This window comes from Colletes gigas, unplaced genomic scaffold (assembly GCF_013123115.1).
Source record: "Colletes gigas isolate AHSC1104 unplaced genomic scaffold, ASM1312311v1 Colletes_gigas_Sc00007, whole genome shotgun sequence".
Lineage (NCBI taxonomy): Eukaryota > Metazoa > Arthropoda > Insecta > Hymenoptera > Colletidae > Colletes > Colletes gigas.
This window is the reverse complement of record NW_025106636.1, coordinates 1,968,941-1,985,124: the sequence shown is the minus strand read 5'-3', so window position 1 is coordinate 1,985,124 and position 16,184 is coordinate 1,968,941. Positions and strand designations below refer to the sequence as shown.

Below are 16,184 nucleotides of genomic sequence, written 5' to 3'. Positions count from 1 at the left end.
GTGACTACTTATTAAAGTAAATGTTCCTTACGTAGAGACGAGACAGTTACTTTTCAATGTGCTCGTAACTAGAAATAGAGAAATTCACCCTCACTTTTTTACAAGGGTAGGATTGGGATATCCGAAAAATGTTGGAATTTACAGTACTCGACGGTAAAGCCAAACGATTTTTCTATACCTTTAAAAAAATTTTCAGAGGGTGAAACAACCCCGTGGAAAAAAGTCGAGGGGTTAAACCTCTTAAATTGTTTTTCGGTATCAAAGAATGTATTCCACATTTTTTATTTGTTTGCCCGTGAATAAGTACCCCGTCTACAGCTAAAAAAAAGTAATATCTACCTTTCGAAAAAAAAAAAATAAATTTTAATCCGCGACTACTGTACACGGTGAGCGGAAAGTATGGGAAAAATTGGACGCAAATCGGTGACCGGAATGCAACGCGATCCTCTGGTAAGTGCAATCATTGTTCCTTCAAGACGCCCCCGGCCGATGGGGGGCGGCTAAAGTGTCTCATTAGCGTTGGCGCTGCGCGCACGCGAAAAAGAGTATAGTTGTCCGGTGCTGACAAGAGATGGCAGTGGTGGGGGCGGCCGCACGCTCCGCGAGGAGACGCGTTGGCGTACGGGCATCGAAAGATTCGGAGGTGCACAAGGTCGGAAATTCGAACGGTCGCGGGGCACCGATCAATTACGTGCCCCGTCCCGGAAACGCGGTATAAACAAACCCTCGTTGCGGCCGGCCGGACCGCTATAAAGCGATACGAAATTTCTCCTGCTCGTTTTCTCAAACGTTCCGGGAGTAACAGCGTGGAACCGCGGCTCGACCACGACCTGAGACAAACGGCCAACGAAACGCACGCCCGGTGATCCCCCGACGTTCGTTCCGAGATCCCTTTACACGCGAAAGTGTAAACGGTGGTGGTGGACGCGCGAGCGAGCCGCCTGGACCCCATCCTCCGACCTTTTCTACCTACACCTACAGCACCCTACGCCCCCAACCCCTCTAGCTCTCAACCCAAACCCGAGGAGCAACCAAGAGCCGGAGGGGGCACCGGGGCTCGAGTGGTTCTCAACGAACTCTTTTACGCGCCGGGGAATTGACGACCGTTAGTTAACTTCGACCTCGAATCACGAGTGCCCCTTTCTTCCTCGAGGGGGGAACAGCTTCCAACGATGGGGGTATGTTTTTTCCTCCATCAAAGAAACACTTTGCACGCGCGTTTTGAAAGCCGATTTTCTGGAGTCGAGAATTTTTGAACGGTTCCGACTATCGTTCGAGTTTTCGTTCGAGAAAAGTTTGAAAAACAATTCGCAGAAAATGGTACGCACTGGATGTATCGTGAAAAATTAAAATACAGGAAATATGAGAACCTTCGCGCCACCCTCGAAGCCCCCTACCACCCACCCACCCTCTCTGCCACTCGTTGGTTCGCCCGCCCTCCATAACACGGGGTGGCTAGGAGGGTTTAGGGAGAAAGGAGAGGTGGGTCGCGTACTACCTACGGCAAAAGTATGGCGTCACCTCTCGGCGGTACAATCCCTGCCAAGAACGTGACACCCGTTACATCGTCTCCCGAAGAACCTGTCTCGAACAATGCGCGTAGTTGCAACGCGATAGAAACAAAGAAACGGACAAAGAAGTAACAGACTGCTAGGGTCCACTTCGTTCTCGCTAATTTATCTTGGTGCAATTTCTACGCCACGGTGGCTCTCTCGCTTCCCGCGGGAGAGGAGAGGAGAGGGCGCGAACTAAGTTGCGACAGGTAGACAATTATTCAACGTCGTGAAAATTATAGGGCTAGCGGGGGTTAATTAAAGCCTGACAGAAATTAAAATTCATATTAGGGGACCCGCGAGCGTCCACCGCGATCTTATCACTGCCGTTTTATAAATCCTCGTTAAGTCGGAGGGCCGGTTGTTTATGCGGTTCACGCGTGTTACGAACGAGAGACACCGCGTCTCTCGCGATTACGACCGACGATAAATTTCATACCGTATCAATTACGAACTGGTTCCCGGACACTTGCTGCTTATTTTCCTGCCAATCATGCACGCGGTACGAAAATATATCGCGCGATTCGAAACCCGGGCTATCATCAATTGATTTCGAGCATTAACCCAGCGGCCGCGGGCTCTCTCTGACCCCGAAAACCGCTCGTCCGGTTTTAACACTAGATTTATAAACCCCTCGGTTCGACAGGAATTCCATACTTGTAAATATTATTTGATCGATGTAACGATTATGTATCCTGATTAGAACATAATGGGCTTCGATGCAAATATGCGAAGACGTCGCTACAATGGCGGTACCAAAGACTCTCCGAGAGTCGGGTGACGGATCGTCGAAGGTTTCAATTTCTGTAGCAAAAATAGTAAACACCACCGGAAACGCTATGTTACACGCGACCGATTTACCACCCACAGGATTATGGGAACTCACGTACGTCCACGATATTGGAATTTATAGGGTGTATATAGACTTCTGCGACCGACTGTATACACCGCCGACATCGAAACTATATGCAGTGCTTGGTTTGCGGTGACTAAAGTTGGTCTCGGTAGCGGAAAGGTCAGATACGGTACACGATTAATCATACGAGTCTCCCAGCCTAATACAGTGACCTTTTTTGTCCGGAAAGTTCGACCGTAGTTGCGTAGAATTTGTAAAATATCGAGAGCTGCGTGTACCCGATCGGCTTTCTCCGATCGGTTCGCCAGTTCGCGGAGAGTTAAAACGCCAAGTAAATTCGAGCGCGTGTAAACGCATGGCGCGCTAAATTCATGGCTACCCACGCGCATAAGTCTGCCGTTCGGCGTGTGTAACGCGCCTCGAAAAAATTATCCGGAGCACCTTCGGTATCTCTGCGGATTTCTCTCGCGCGGAGAAGTTATTACACGCGTTACAACAGATTTTTTCTCGGCTTCCTAATTCGCGAGACAGCGGTCACCCGGAGCTGTCGGCGCAAGGAAATTCGAATAATGGCGTTCCGAGCGCCCTCGCGCGATTCTGCGACCGAACCAGTCACGCCTTCGGAGGCGCCTGTTACAAAACTGTTCCAACGAAACTGGTTCGCGATTCTACGCGTCCAGTCTGCATAAATTATATTAGCTCCGTGTTGTACGATACGTCGTACGAAACTCGAAGCATCGACGTTACGAATTTTCTGCGCGCGGCTACGGAGGCTTTACGCCTCCATCGGTTGGAAATTTCATTTCTCATAATCGAGGACACCAGAGAAAAGTCTATGCATAGTTATTCCTTGAAAAAATTGCTTTTTCTGCAGAAAAATGGCGCCTAGGTGGCCGGAAACTAGCCAAATAACGGTGAAAAGGACCGATAGCGAGGCCTGTGTGTTCCTGTGCCACGCAGCTGTCCAAGAATCTCGGTTTGCGTGGCTAACGGTAATACACGAAGTTCGAGTCCTTCGTGAGACCCTCCGATGCCTAATTCGCGACGCGACGATCGCCAGCGAGAGATTTTTCGGTATCGATCGTCTAGATCGCTGACGCGGCTGCCAACTTGCCCCGTTCGCAAAAAAGTACTTAACAACAATATGTTTTCACAATGCTTGGCACGGGTTAGGATAAAGTTTGGCAACGATCGAGAAAAAATGTACCCTATCTACGATCTGGATTCGATAGAGTCGTTTTTCATGACTCCTGGCTTTATCCAGAGAACACAAGCGAAATATAAACACAAAACAGGGAACGTTATTATAATTTCAGACTGAAAACAAGATTATTCTTTGGTATATTATTCTCAGACTATGTTAAGTTAAATATGAAAACATTGTGAAACACTTTTAAAAATCTAACAGTGGTTTACTATCTGATCGGACATTTTGTTTGAAAGATATCGATACTGTCCGTGGCTGGGGGAACATCCTCAAATTGTTCCTGGAGCGTGAAAACTGAGTTTCGTGCCAATTACATTCGTCATCTTTAAAAATGGAGAAGAAGTATCCTCGTAACGCAAGAAACGGATCGATTTCGTTATAAGAATAGAAAATCGACGGATGGTTATTAGTCTCGTTGACTGGCTACTATCCGAATGCTCCGAAACATCTGTAGCTTTTATCGCGTCGAAGACGTTCGAACAACCGCGTTGCACGTGTAAGTGATTTCGAGAACGAGTTGTCCGACCACGGGAGAAGCATCGATGCAAACGATCGGGACCGTTTCCAAAGGGCACGAACGCAGCCCTGTCGTGGCTGGATTATCGGCAAGAATGCGGACTAACCGGGAGACGAGCGATAAATAACACCGGCTACCTGTGGGACCGTGTTATCTAGGAATGCCTAGCGGTCAACAACGTCTAACGCGCTGCGCTCTTATATTTTACGCGCCGACGGTGAACGCGTTTACAACTACGCGCGACGAAACCACCGATCGCGAAACGCCGTTTCGGAACTTAAAATTCCGAGGCCTCGGCGGATTATTATACGGAACTCGAATTCCGTTTAGGACTTATCGCGGGAATGATCGATCGACATGCTCGGTCACAAGGAAACTGCCGAGCTCGATTTACCAAACAGGGACCACCGTCCTCGTAAACGGAGACTAGAGCCGCCGAAACAGACGCTGATAAACTAGACGGCCCGAAAGAAGGTTCACGATGGATATACCCGGTTCGGTAAATCGAACTTGCAGCGAACGCTCGTCGATCGAGAGGCTCCGGCAAGCACGATAGACTCGAAGGCGCGCCGTTTTTTTAAATTTAAACAGTTCGAGTTACGAATCGCGTCTGGGGGTTAATTTTAAGAATCGTCGGTGTATATCGATCGAGATGATCGTGTGTTGCAGGAACCTTGCGGTCGACGATGAAGGAAAGAGTAAGTTTGGAACTCACCCTTGGTCTATCCTCTCTACGGGTCCTCCTGGTCCCATCATCGCTGGATGACCGGGTCCGATGGGTCCTGTCATCGGATGGCCGGGTCCGAACGGGCTACCGGGCGGCATACCGTATTGGGGTGCGCCGAACGGCTGCCCGTGAGAAGGGAAATGAGGATTTCCTGCTCCCGGAGGTACGAACGGTGGTCCCGAGGAACCGGGTCGGCCAACGAACTGCGGCGCCCCGCCAGATGGCGAACCGAACGGACTCGGGCCGGGCCCATTGTAAGGAGGCCCGGAATTATTCGGCGGCGGCGGGAAGCCCGCGGAATTCGGTGGCGGTCCCGGACCGGGCGTCGAGGAACCGCTGGGTGCCGGCGACGCGGTGTATTGAGGCGTCGCGGAGCCTGGAGGTGGTCCTTGATAAGGTGGCGCGCCCGCTGGACTCCCAGCGCCGCCGGGAAAGGGACTCGGACCTTGAAAGGCTGCATTGCTAGGTGGACCACCTGTACTGTTGTAGGGACCGGACCCAGGGCCTCCACCCTGGCCAACGGAGTTCGGCGTAAAGGGTGATGCCTCCGAGCCGGGCGGCGGGCCCTTCCAAGAGGCTGGTGTTCCCGGATCCTCCAGTGTGGTGGTGGCTGCCAATGGCGTGTTCAGGCGGCTACAGCCTGGAATTCGCACGGTCGCGCTTCCGTTACGATTGGTACCTTTGGGTAATCAACGCCAATCGTCTAATAACGATACAAAAGTAACGATACAGGGCGGCCCTACAGAAACGAGACACCTCGATCCTTTAACGAGAAAGTTCATGGAATCTCAACAGCGAGGTGAAAGGCCCGGTACTTCGACACTGCCGTATATAATCTTGATTATTATCTCTAGTATTTGTGTCCGATACTCGATAAATTTTATTTATTTCTTCTTCGTGTAAAATCATCCTATTTTCGGTTTTAGAGGCCACCGGACACTTTATATAAATATCGTTCTCAACGAAAGTATTGAGATGTTTCGTTTCTGATGAACCGTCATATATGAAAACTATAGAGAACTATGCTATTTATATGTTACAGACACACGTATTTTTCTACAAAAGTGTGCACCATTTTCAGCCTGGGTCAGGAGTGGGGAATCAATAATGAAATTTAAGAAATATAAGAATTACGTATCCTGATATGAATAGAATTACGTATGCTGAATTTAGAAACATTATGTATTGCTAATTAATCCTTGCAATTGCTCCGAACCAAATTGAAAGAATTTTGTAAAAGGAAAATATCGATTACTCGATTGGAAAATCTAAAGAAACATAAAAATGCATTTACGGCAAGGTTCACCATTCCTGAGCTAGGTGGTAATAAATTTCACTGTGCTTAGGTTTCCATCTATGTACACATTAGGAAAAGCAAAGCTTATAATTACCGTTATAATCAATGTTAACAAATATATGGGTTACGAAACATACCACCTAATTGTCTATGTATACTCCATTCCAATTATACACAAAACATTTCCTTGTATCTTTGCAGCTAAAACAAGTAATTGGATAGTTTGTTTTGAGTAGAATGCACTGCATAATTATAATTAACAGCGTGCTTAAAAACACAACAAACATTATGCTATAACAGTATTACCAGAATTCTAATTAATTACACGTACAACAGCGGAGCTTTACTTGCTTGGCCACAAATTTTTACACCGTTGATATTCTACCGTGTCTTAATTCCTATAGAATATGTAAAAATTCAGACAATAGTTATACAATTAATGGAGAATAATGGAACAACGGGGAAGAAAACGTATCATGCATCAACGATTACATACGATATTAACTACTATTCTCACACAATGTTTACAACCTTTACCACGATCGCAAAAGTAATACCTATCGGACGTAAACACTATGCACAAGAATACCTATGCGTTTGGTAACAACTTATTTGGTTACAACATAAAACAACACGCAAAATAATGTTCCCTAGAAGCTCTATACGGACCAAGAAACAAACAGAAATCACCATTATTTGTCCCATTGGCCTTCATTGTCCTGCGGTCACCCAGATCATTCCATTGCACCGATCACCCACTGCGGTAGGAATCAGCACTCACCAGGAACGTTGGTCCTCTCGTCTTCTCACTTCGCACACAACCGTAGGAGGTCACAGATACGTCGCGCGTCGATTATTCCTCCGCAAACGATAAGCTGTTTCGCGCACTAGGGTCCCTTTAAGGTTATGTGCCGGTAACCTAACCTAGAATGTAGTTGGAACGCGATACGCGAGTCCCAGCAACGCGAGGGCACTCAGAATGCACGGAAAACGGCACGCGGAGCTCTTGGCGAGTCCGAATTCGCGGTTTCGTCGAAAAGTCTGAAATCTAGCGACAACAATGGGCACCTGTGCGGTCGCGTTGCCGGCATTTTCACGGTGATTTTTAACCTGTTTCAAGACGTTTCACGGGCCTTCCGGTCGAGATCCGGGCGCGCACCCGCTGCAACGCGCGTGCACAGGTCCGACATCACGCTAATCTTCATTCATCTTGCCGTCACATTGCAACAAATTCGCGATCCTCCAAACACAAATGGCCCGGTGCAAGAGAGAGAGAGTAAGAGACAAGCGCGAATAAACACCACCAGAGTCAACAGACCAGCCTCGCCAGGGACGTAGCGCGCAGGTGGCGCCGCACCGTTCGACGCTCGTATTTCCTCGAATGTTAACTGTCGAAAAATGGAGCGCGTTTATTTCACGAATTCGACTGCCGATCGATTCTTGGTCTACCGCTCGTACGTTCGCGATATCCCCTCGAGGATAACGATGAACTTTTGCGTAATCATTTGGAGGTGGCGAAGCCGTGGATGCCGGACGTCGGGAAACGTCAAGTTTGAGCTGTCAGGGGACAGCTTTCGCGGGAGTAAAAATGCAAGAAGCCTGTTTAGAGGATAAAAAGTCACTAGTCTCTCTGGACGGCACTTTCACTCGCGATTTGTCACTCACACGTGCACCGCTTCGCGACGCTCGCAGAAATACACGTACGCACGTGCGCCAGGGGCGTAGCTAGCCGACACACGCACCTCGGGTGGCAAACCGCTAGCACTAACTGGCTCCCTGACGGACCACGTGTTCGGTACTCTCTGTCCCTCCAAGCTGCCCGCGCCCGAGTGTCAACTAGATTTCTTCCTCGGTCTTAGCCAGTAATTGTTATTCCACGCGTGGATCCCGAACGACGCTGCCATTTTTAGCAAACTGGCTGCATCAGCCAACGCGGCTGCAACGAGTGCCTGTCACCCCGCCCAAACACAACGAAACCACACCACCCCATCAAGGGTACAACGCAGCACCGCGACGGCACTCGCCTTTCCTGCGTCGTTCGAAAAATTCACCGACTCGACGCGCTCTCGGTGTCCCTCGATCACCGTCGAACTCCTGGCGAAGTAATCCGTTCGTATTGATTCCACCAGCCGCGCGCTACCTTCGCGTAATTACACGGCTGATATTCCTTGCGCCGTGCACCCGAAACTTTTCGAGGCGACTTTTTCCCTAGACGTCTCCCCGGCGCCTACGCCAATGCGTCGCGGTCGTCTACGCGTTTCCTCGGTGGGCACCGACCGGCAGCCTGGCTGCGCGATTATATTCGAATCCGCGTGATTTATCGCACCGGACCGACTCTGTAATTTCCGATCGATTAATCAAGAGGAAACTTTGGCAACGCGGTGTCGCCTGTTGCATGCGAGTCTACGCCGTGTAGGTCGGCCGACACGACGTGCAGCAACGTAATACCGTTGATTTGTAAACAACACACGAGACGCCTGGCCGCCCGGCGTAACGAAAAGGTTACGCGTACCAAACCTGGACAACTAATCGCGCACAACTGCACGGACAGTCCCCAAACACTCTCGACTATTTCTCACACTTCCCTCCCTTTCGATTTTCGATCGAACCCTCGGCTATGCGCCTCCCCCGCTGCGGGAACCGTAAAAACCGACGTTTCCTCGAGCCTTACCCCGAGCAACGCACGGTCCCGTGAGCACTGTGGAAAGTCGCGACTCTCTGCGTGCCGGAGGCAGAAAGCGTGGCGCACAATGGACACACGTCACCAAGCGGGGATGTCGAGGAGCGATCGAGCACGAAAGGCAATTACGGAAAACACACGCGTCACTCGCTGCTCATTCATGGACGACTCGCCGCGACGCGACGCGACGCGACGCGGTGGCGGTGGCGTGGGCTCCCGCACGAAACGAACACCAGGAAAAATAACGATTCGGTGAGTACCGAAAGAAAGAACGGCCGATTGGTCGGCGGTTGTCGTGTCGCGAGAACTAAGCCGCGCACCGTGGCCGAGACGGCTGGCAAAACATAAGAGAGGACGCGACCGAGCAGCTGTTCCACGTGGAGCGTCGCCCACGGATGCGTACGGCCCTGCGCCGAGAGCTGCACCCCCGACCGCAACGGGACTGCGCCTCGCCACAGTTACTCTTTTCTGTCACCGCCGTCGCTGCCGCTGCGGCCAAGCTCGCCACTTTTACCCGACCGAAAAAACGGCTCGTGGTCCGTGCTGGCCCGACAGGATCGCCCGTAACCGATCCAAATCACCGTACACCAGATCCCCGCCGTTCCCGCGATCATCCTAGATCAACAGCCCCGCCATAGGGGATGCTTTTCGCGCGTCGAATCGCGCGACGCCCGCCACATTTTTTCTCGCTCCTCGTCGGTTTCAAAGTCTCTGCCGTCGCGGGGGACTCAACACTCGCCGGTTGACAGTGTCACCCTAAAAATCAATAAGGGGTTCACCCTCGACCCTGCCCACCCTCTTCCTCCTGCACCTTTCTCCACCCCTCCACCACCACCTCCACCTCCACCTCCTCTTCCTCTTACTCCGCCTCCACCGTCTCTTACTCTGCGTTTATCCCAGGAACGTATAGCGGGGGTCGATGGGTCGGCGAGGTTATGGTGGTCAGACGACCAGTCATTCTATTAGGCGGCGACGCGTCGCCAGGAGGCCTGCTAACCTTCAAACGTCGCGTTCGCGCGCACCGCGTCTAACGATTCGAGACGCTTCTCTTTCCGACATTTTTCTACCCGTACTGCTCAACTCCCACTCGGACTCGAACAATCAATTATTCAAATATAACATTAAATAATTAAACTACGCTTTTAATACTAAAAACATCGTTTCTCCAACTGGAAATCTTAGTTTGCACTTATTAGCGCGAAAAGTGCTGAGAAGCAGTTGTCGCGAATAAATAATATTCGACCGATCGAAAAATACTCGAGGGGCGACGAAGATAGTTCGCCATTCGGAGGGTTAAAACGGGAATTGAAAAATTTGTAACGATCCCGGCGTAGTTTGATGCTTTCCATCGTGAATATTGAGTGCTGTTGGGAGCGTCCAGCCATAACTGAAATGCATTTACGTCTCCAAGCAACGCCGGTTCATTCTTCCATCTTTCTCGTTAATGCGGTTACGCCTAGCGTCGAGGCAGCTACCGCGTTTCTGCTTCCTTGTTCCCCGGCGAGTCGTTCGAATAGAAAGGCGGCATCGACGGGAAACTGTGCCGACCTACCTCACCGCCGCGGCCAAGTACCAGAAAACGGAGAAGATTAGTACACGGGGGGCCGGAAGTCACGCGGACCCGGGAGTACTTTCTAGAATTTTACGACGGTACATTGTTGCTCGAGCAATTTATTGCCGTGGCAAGCTACTAGTTGCCCGCGGTATAGACTCCACGCAAAGTGGATCGCGGTGGATCCTGTGACACCCTGAAAACGCGTACAACTTTGAGGAAAGCATAAAGTTTGCCCGGTAATAATTAATTGTTAACCAGAGTAGGCGATAGATCTTAAATAACGCTCCACGGAAAGTTCATGCCACTTTGGCCCCCAGACATGTACCGTCATAAAATCGTCAAGCGAACCGAGACGGTGGCTTAAAGCCGCTGTGAGAACCATTCGGTCCCTATTATACGGAACAGCGCAGAATTAGACACTGATCGGCCAATTGTTCCCCGTGATTAATCGTTCGCGATGATCGACGATCATAATCATTATGAATTTCTTTGGTATAGCATTCTCATAGAATAATTGTAATTTTTGGTTAATTAAATTAATCGTTCCGCCGTTTGCGATCGTCGACCGTTGTTGGTATTGGTGTCGCATCGTCGGAGATAACCAATAGTTTAATCAACGATGAAAGCGGCTAATGAGCGATTTAATTAAGCGAAACGAAACTGTAGAAAATTATGCCTATTTCTTTCGGCCGTGTTCGCGACAGCTATATTCGAAAATAAACTCTACGTTCTTTCGTTTTCTATGTACACTGTGTAATTGTACAAAGTGTAAAATAAAATTCTGCCGTAAAAAGTTGCGGGGAAAAAAAAATGTTTACTCTCGGCTCATATTTGACTCTGCATTCGCTGTTCAAGGGTGAATATCAAATGTCGAGATAAAAATGTAACAAAAACAAGTTTCATACGTCCATTTGTTTAAAAAGAAAAAGCGATTGGGCATTTATATCTATACACCCTTTCTCTACGATACCTGGGTCCTGAAAGAAACCAGATTTATTAAAAATTCCCTAACAATTACGAAACTAACAAATGCTGACGAGAAAAGATCCTAAGCATAGGAACGAGTAGAAATGAAAAATTTCTGTGATTACTCGACGTTTCTCAATAAATAATGGAGGAAGGAGGGTCGAAGCTATGTAGCCTCTGTAAGAGTTCCGTATCCACCGATTGGAAATTAAAAATATACCTGAAAGAAGAATGTTGCGGAGTTCCATGTTCTCCGTGGGCCATCGTCGTCCATTGGTCCCCGAGTTCCGTTCCGGTTGGTCCGAACGCAAGATCGCGACGTAAGTTTTCGAACGGTAAACACTCGAAGGTCGCGGCTGTGACGGGAGAAGCACGAGCATAAGAGGACGCTCGGCTCGCTGTCACGCGAGCGTCGCCGGCGCACTGTGCGTCGGTACGCACGGCATCTCGATGCCTATCTGTCGGTGAAGGCACGATTCGATAACCCGCGATTCGGGGTCAGTATGGCCGCCTTTTATATCCCCCGGAGACGGTGAAAAGTCGCCTTCAGTGACAGCTGACGCGTCGTCGGACGAGGAACGGTTCGACGCCGGGCGGGCCGCTAACGAGGCCAGGCTTTTCACGCGAAAAGCTCAATGAGCGATACGCGTGTAATTAGTGGCTTGAATGGCCGCGAAGAGAACGAGACACACGTTGGCCAGGAGTGTTACCTTTTCTCGTTTCTCCGCGTCAAATGCAACGCCTTTGCCGCTGAATGGCGGCCGCGTCGTTACGCGACGAAACGGCGTAAAAGCGCCGTCAAGTTTCTGGGTTCGTTATTATGTACGGTAACCCGGGAACCGTGGGACAAAATGCGCGAAACTTTCCTCAATGCAAATCGCAAACGATGCACCGACCAAGTTCGCAGACCGTGGCGGGGGATAAGCTTCTTTTACCACTTTCCCGGATTTTGAATAAACTTCGAACGAGTCTTGGCTAAATTTCGTAACGAGTCTTTGATGGCAGAAACTGAATCCCGTTGCGCGAGTCTCGCCGCGAACGCTTGTTTGCCCAAGATGATACCACGCCAGGAGTGCAAACATCCCTCGAAAAATTGATCGCGCGACAAGTTCTCTCGAAAAGGAAAGACACTCGCCCGGAACGCGTAACCCGATTTTTGCCCGGTCTCGCGACAACTATTTTCCGCCGAAACCACGCGGAAATATCCGCCGCGAGGTGAATGACAGTTGCGGACAGTTCGTACACAAGCACGTTCCAGTGACCCTGGGGCTGCAACGATCCGAACGAACCGAAACCATCCCCCGGACGGACTTTCCGCACTTTCGGCAGATGGTATTCTCGGGACCAGAAACTGTCCGAAGAAAGCCCGCCATTCCGCCGGAGATATTAGGATAAGTTTCATTCATACAAACTTCGGAACAAATCTCGACCTTCGGAAACCGCCGGCCGGACAAAGTCTACGAGCGTCGCTTGAACTCGAGCAAATCGAGTTTGCCCGCCGCTGCGCCGGCGAACCAGCTTTCTGATCATTCCCAGGCGCCGCGAACTTTCTTATTCTCGTTGGTGAAGTTAAACGTCGCTGCTATGGTCGAGGCAAAATCAATGGGATCGCTCAAAACCGCTGGTAAAGCTATCCCTCCGATAGGATCGCCCCGCGGGCTATATATGTATACTCCGATTCGCGAATAACTGTCGCGTCTGACGCGATTCCTATCGAGGTAACTGGCCTTCGGCGATCGAAAGAACGAAACGCGTATGGAATATAAGGGATGTTTCAATGGTCGATCGAGTACTTGCGAGAGGGGTGCAGGTTGAGCGTGTCCCTCTGCTGGCGAATGTCGGAAGTGTCGTCGCCTAACTCTAAAATACAAGGGAAGGAATTGGGACCAACGTCGACCAGATGTTTGTCGATTCTTCTGTTGCCGGACGCTACGGGACACCGTGAACTTTACTGTTCTACTATTCGCTGTAATATCGAGCTGCGGAATTACACCGTCCAACTTTGAATGTTCCCGGACACACAAAAGGACGTGTCTACGCGCCAGGAACTCGACTCTTAAGCGTATGGAGGTATCGGGGAAAAAGTTTGGAAAGCGCCTCGTGAACAGTTCGCAGCTGTTCCTAAGTGGAGTCGGAAGCTTCGGAGTTCACGACGCACAGAAACAAGTTGGATCTGCGGAAAGGCACGAAGGGAAGGCCAGAAGAGCAAGTTCGTGGTTGGCTGGAGCGGGGTGGCACGAGAAGGTAGATGGGAACGAGCCACGGGCGGAAAGAGGGAGGGCGGGGAGAATAGGTCGATACGGTAAACTATTGTCTGGTGGGTGAAGTGTTCACGAGAACTGGGCGGAAGACGGCCTCGCGTCGGTTACGTGCATTCTCTGGTTCGCACGAAACGCAAAGATATGACGTGCTCGTCACCGCAACGATGTTCAACCGCATCCAACAAGCACCGCGCCTCTATACGCGTCCACGTAACCTTTTGCGCCTCCACCCTCGATCGATACCGGCGTATCGGTCGTCGTATCGTTACCGACCGGGCACGTCCAAACAATTCTAAACGCTTTGTTCGGATTCACGCTCGTGTCTACTTTCTTATCGAACCAACTAGTTCCCGACTATTTTCTTAAACGTTGCTTCTAGACTTGCGCGAGAATATTTCGAAAGGATCTATAGTTTACATCGCATTTTCTACGAAAATTTGAATTATGTCCGAATTAATCGAACTTTGTCCGTGATATCGTTTACGAGAAAGCGACAAATTAAAACGAATTTGTGGGACCCGAACGAGCATTCCAGTGACGCCCTCTGCAACAGCTATTTGGCGGGAGTGTCGACGAAAGACTTGGATCGAAAAAAAGAAACGAGGGAAATTTACTAGGAAATCAACTAGCCGAATAGATTAGGACACGTAACGTAGAATTTCCGCGAGTTTTCGAGAATTTGGTCTCTGAATGCAGATCCACGCCAGTCCACAACGTACGCAAACGCGGTTTGGCATGTGGCGGTGTACGACTATCCTACGGGGGAGTATGTTTACCCCGATTGTCGTTGAGGGATGGAGAGGTAAACACAATTCCACCCTACCACCTTGTTCTGTTCGTTGCGTATATATTCCGTGTCTGTCTTCGTCTGTGTTCCATAGCCAGCAACGTTGCCACGAGTTTCGCGTTTCGATCGTGAAACTAACCTTTATGCCGACCAACGATAATTACCGTTCAGATTGAACGAGTCAGGCTCGACCAATGAATTAACATTCTATGGGGAAAAAAGTGCTCATTTCCGCGATATTTTTGAAGGAACACGCGTTACGACTTCGGTTCTTGTTTCTTTCGACAAGATTGACCGTACTTTCGAAGCAACCAGGTAGCTCTCAACGTTCGAAAACGATCGTTTCGCGTAATTCGAAAGAACAGAAGTTATCGCGGAATTGATCGCGGATCGCAAAAAATTACGCGATGGGGAAAATGATCGGCTGGAAAAACGGAGTAGAAATGATTTTGCAAGGCGGAACGATCTCGCGTCAACCATTACCGAACTGGTTAAACAGGTTATCAGTTTATAGCCACCGTAAAGAGATTTTAAATTTCGCGGCACATACTCGTGCATTCCGCGCCATCGTCTTTTTTCTCGCTTTTCGGTCGTTTCGCGTCGAGTTCATAGCACTCGTACATACACAGGGGTTCGTTAATTCTTGCCGTTTGAGGGGAATATGGCACGCCGAACGCAGCGATGGTAGATTTAAAGAATTCCTACCTCAGCACCGCTCGCGGTGGAGCGAAGAAACTCAGCTTGCCATAACTCCACTCTATACAATAATACTCTTTGGTAGCTTCGAACAAGTTACGAAGAATCGAACAATTTCTACCTCAGCACTGCACTCGTTTGCTACTGGTACTAAGCAGTGGTTGTAGCGTCGAAAACAGAGAACTATTTCTCTACAAACTTGTGCATTTTTCAGTAGATGGCGGTGCAATCTTTCGTACAGCAATGCACTCCTTCTTATTATAAAAATAAGCTTTATGCACTTTGTTGATGGCGGCGAACTTTCTATAGATAAATTAAATCGATAGGTTGAAATATTAGATTAAGAATTTTCTTCTTGTCCAAGATGATTTCATACTTACCCAGGACGACTCTGCTATCAGAGTACGGCATTCCCTCGCTAGTCGACTGGAGTTGACCCCGCCTACAAGACGCAGAGACATCGGCATTTCTTTTCTCGAGCCATCGATTCATTATGTTTTTTATTGCATCTTCCAGACAGCCTTACCAATGGATTACCAAAGTTTCTTTAATGAAAATAAATCCAGACCCTATTTTAATTGTTTATCGTTACTTGTTAATACTTCAGAATCCTTGTCGTATTTAGATTCATTTTCATCGGGGAAATCTCATCAATCCATCGATAACACTCTCGAAAGAATACAATGAAAAATGTAACAAATTAGTTTGCTCGGTCTCGTTGTATTCTATTCGGTTCCAACGCTTCCTAATCGGCATCTGGAAGGACCCGAATTCTCGTCAATAAACGAACCATTGCTGTTCATCTCTGCGCGGGCAATTCAATTTTGTCCATTACACTTGACAAACAGAAAGGCAAACTATTTTTCGCGTTAAATGAAATCTAAAAAAAAGGAAACATTTCGTACACGAAACTTCGAATCAGCGTGAATCGTACAACTTTTGTCCGCTGAAAATGCTCGAGCAATAAAAAGATCGTTCGTGGTAGATATTTTATTTCCAATTTAGGAACTGAAATGCCCATATAATAAAAAATATTTTGTATCGTATAATAATAATAATTATTATTATTAAATTGGGAAACT

At 49.0% G+C, this 16,184-nt stretch overlaps 1 protein-coding gene across 1 annotated transcript; it reads right to left on the bottom strand.

Moving 5' to 3' along the window:
* Window positions 1–4,844: 4,844 nt before the first annotated feature.
* Window positions 4,845–6,872, bottom strand: LOC122396550 (proline-rich protein 2-like). The gene is made up of 2 exons (XM_043395073.1): window positions 6,848–6,872; window positions 4,845–5,539 (listed from the first exon to the last, which is right to left on the bottom strand). The coding sequence occupies exons 1-2, from the start codon at window positions 6,870–6,872 to the stop codon at window positions 4,845–4,847; spliced, it is 720 nt and encodes a 239-aa protein (XP_043251008.1).
* Between the last annotated feature and the right edge of the window lie 9,312 nt (window positions 6,873–16,184).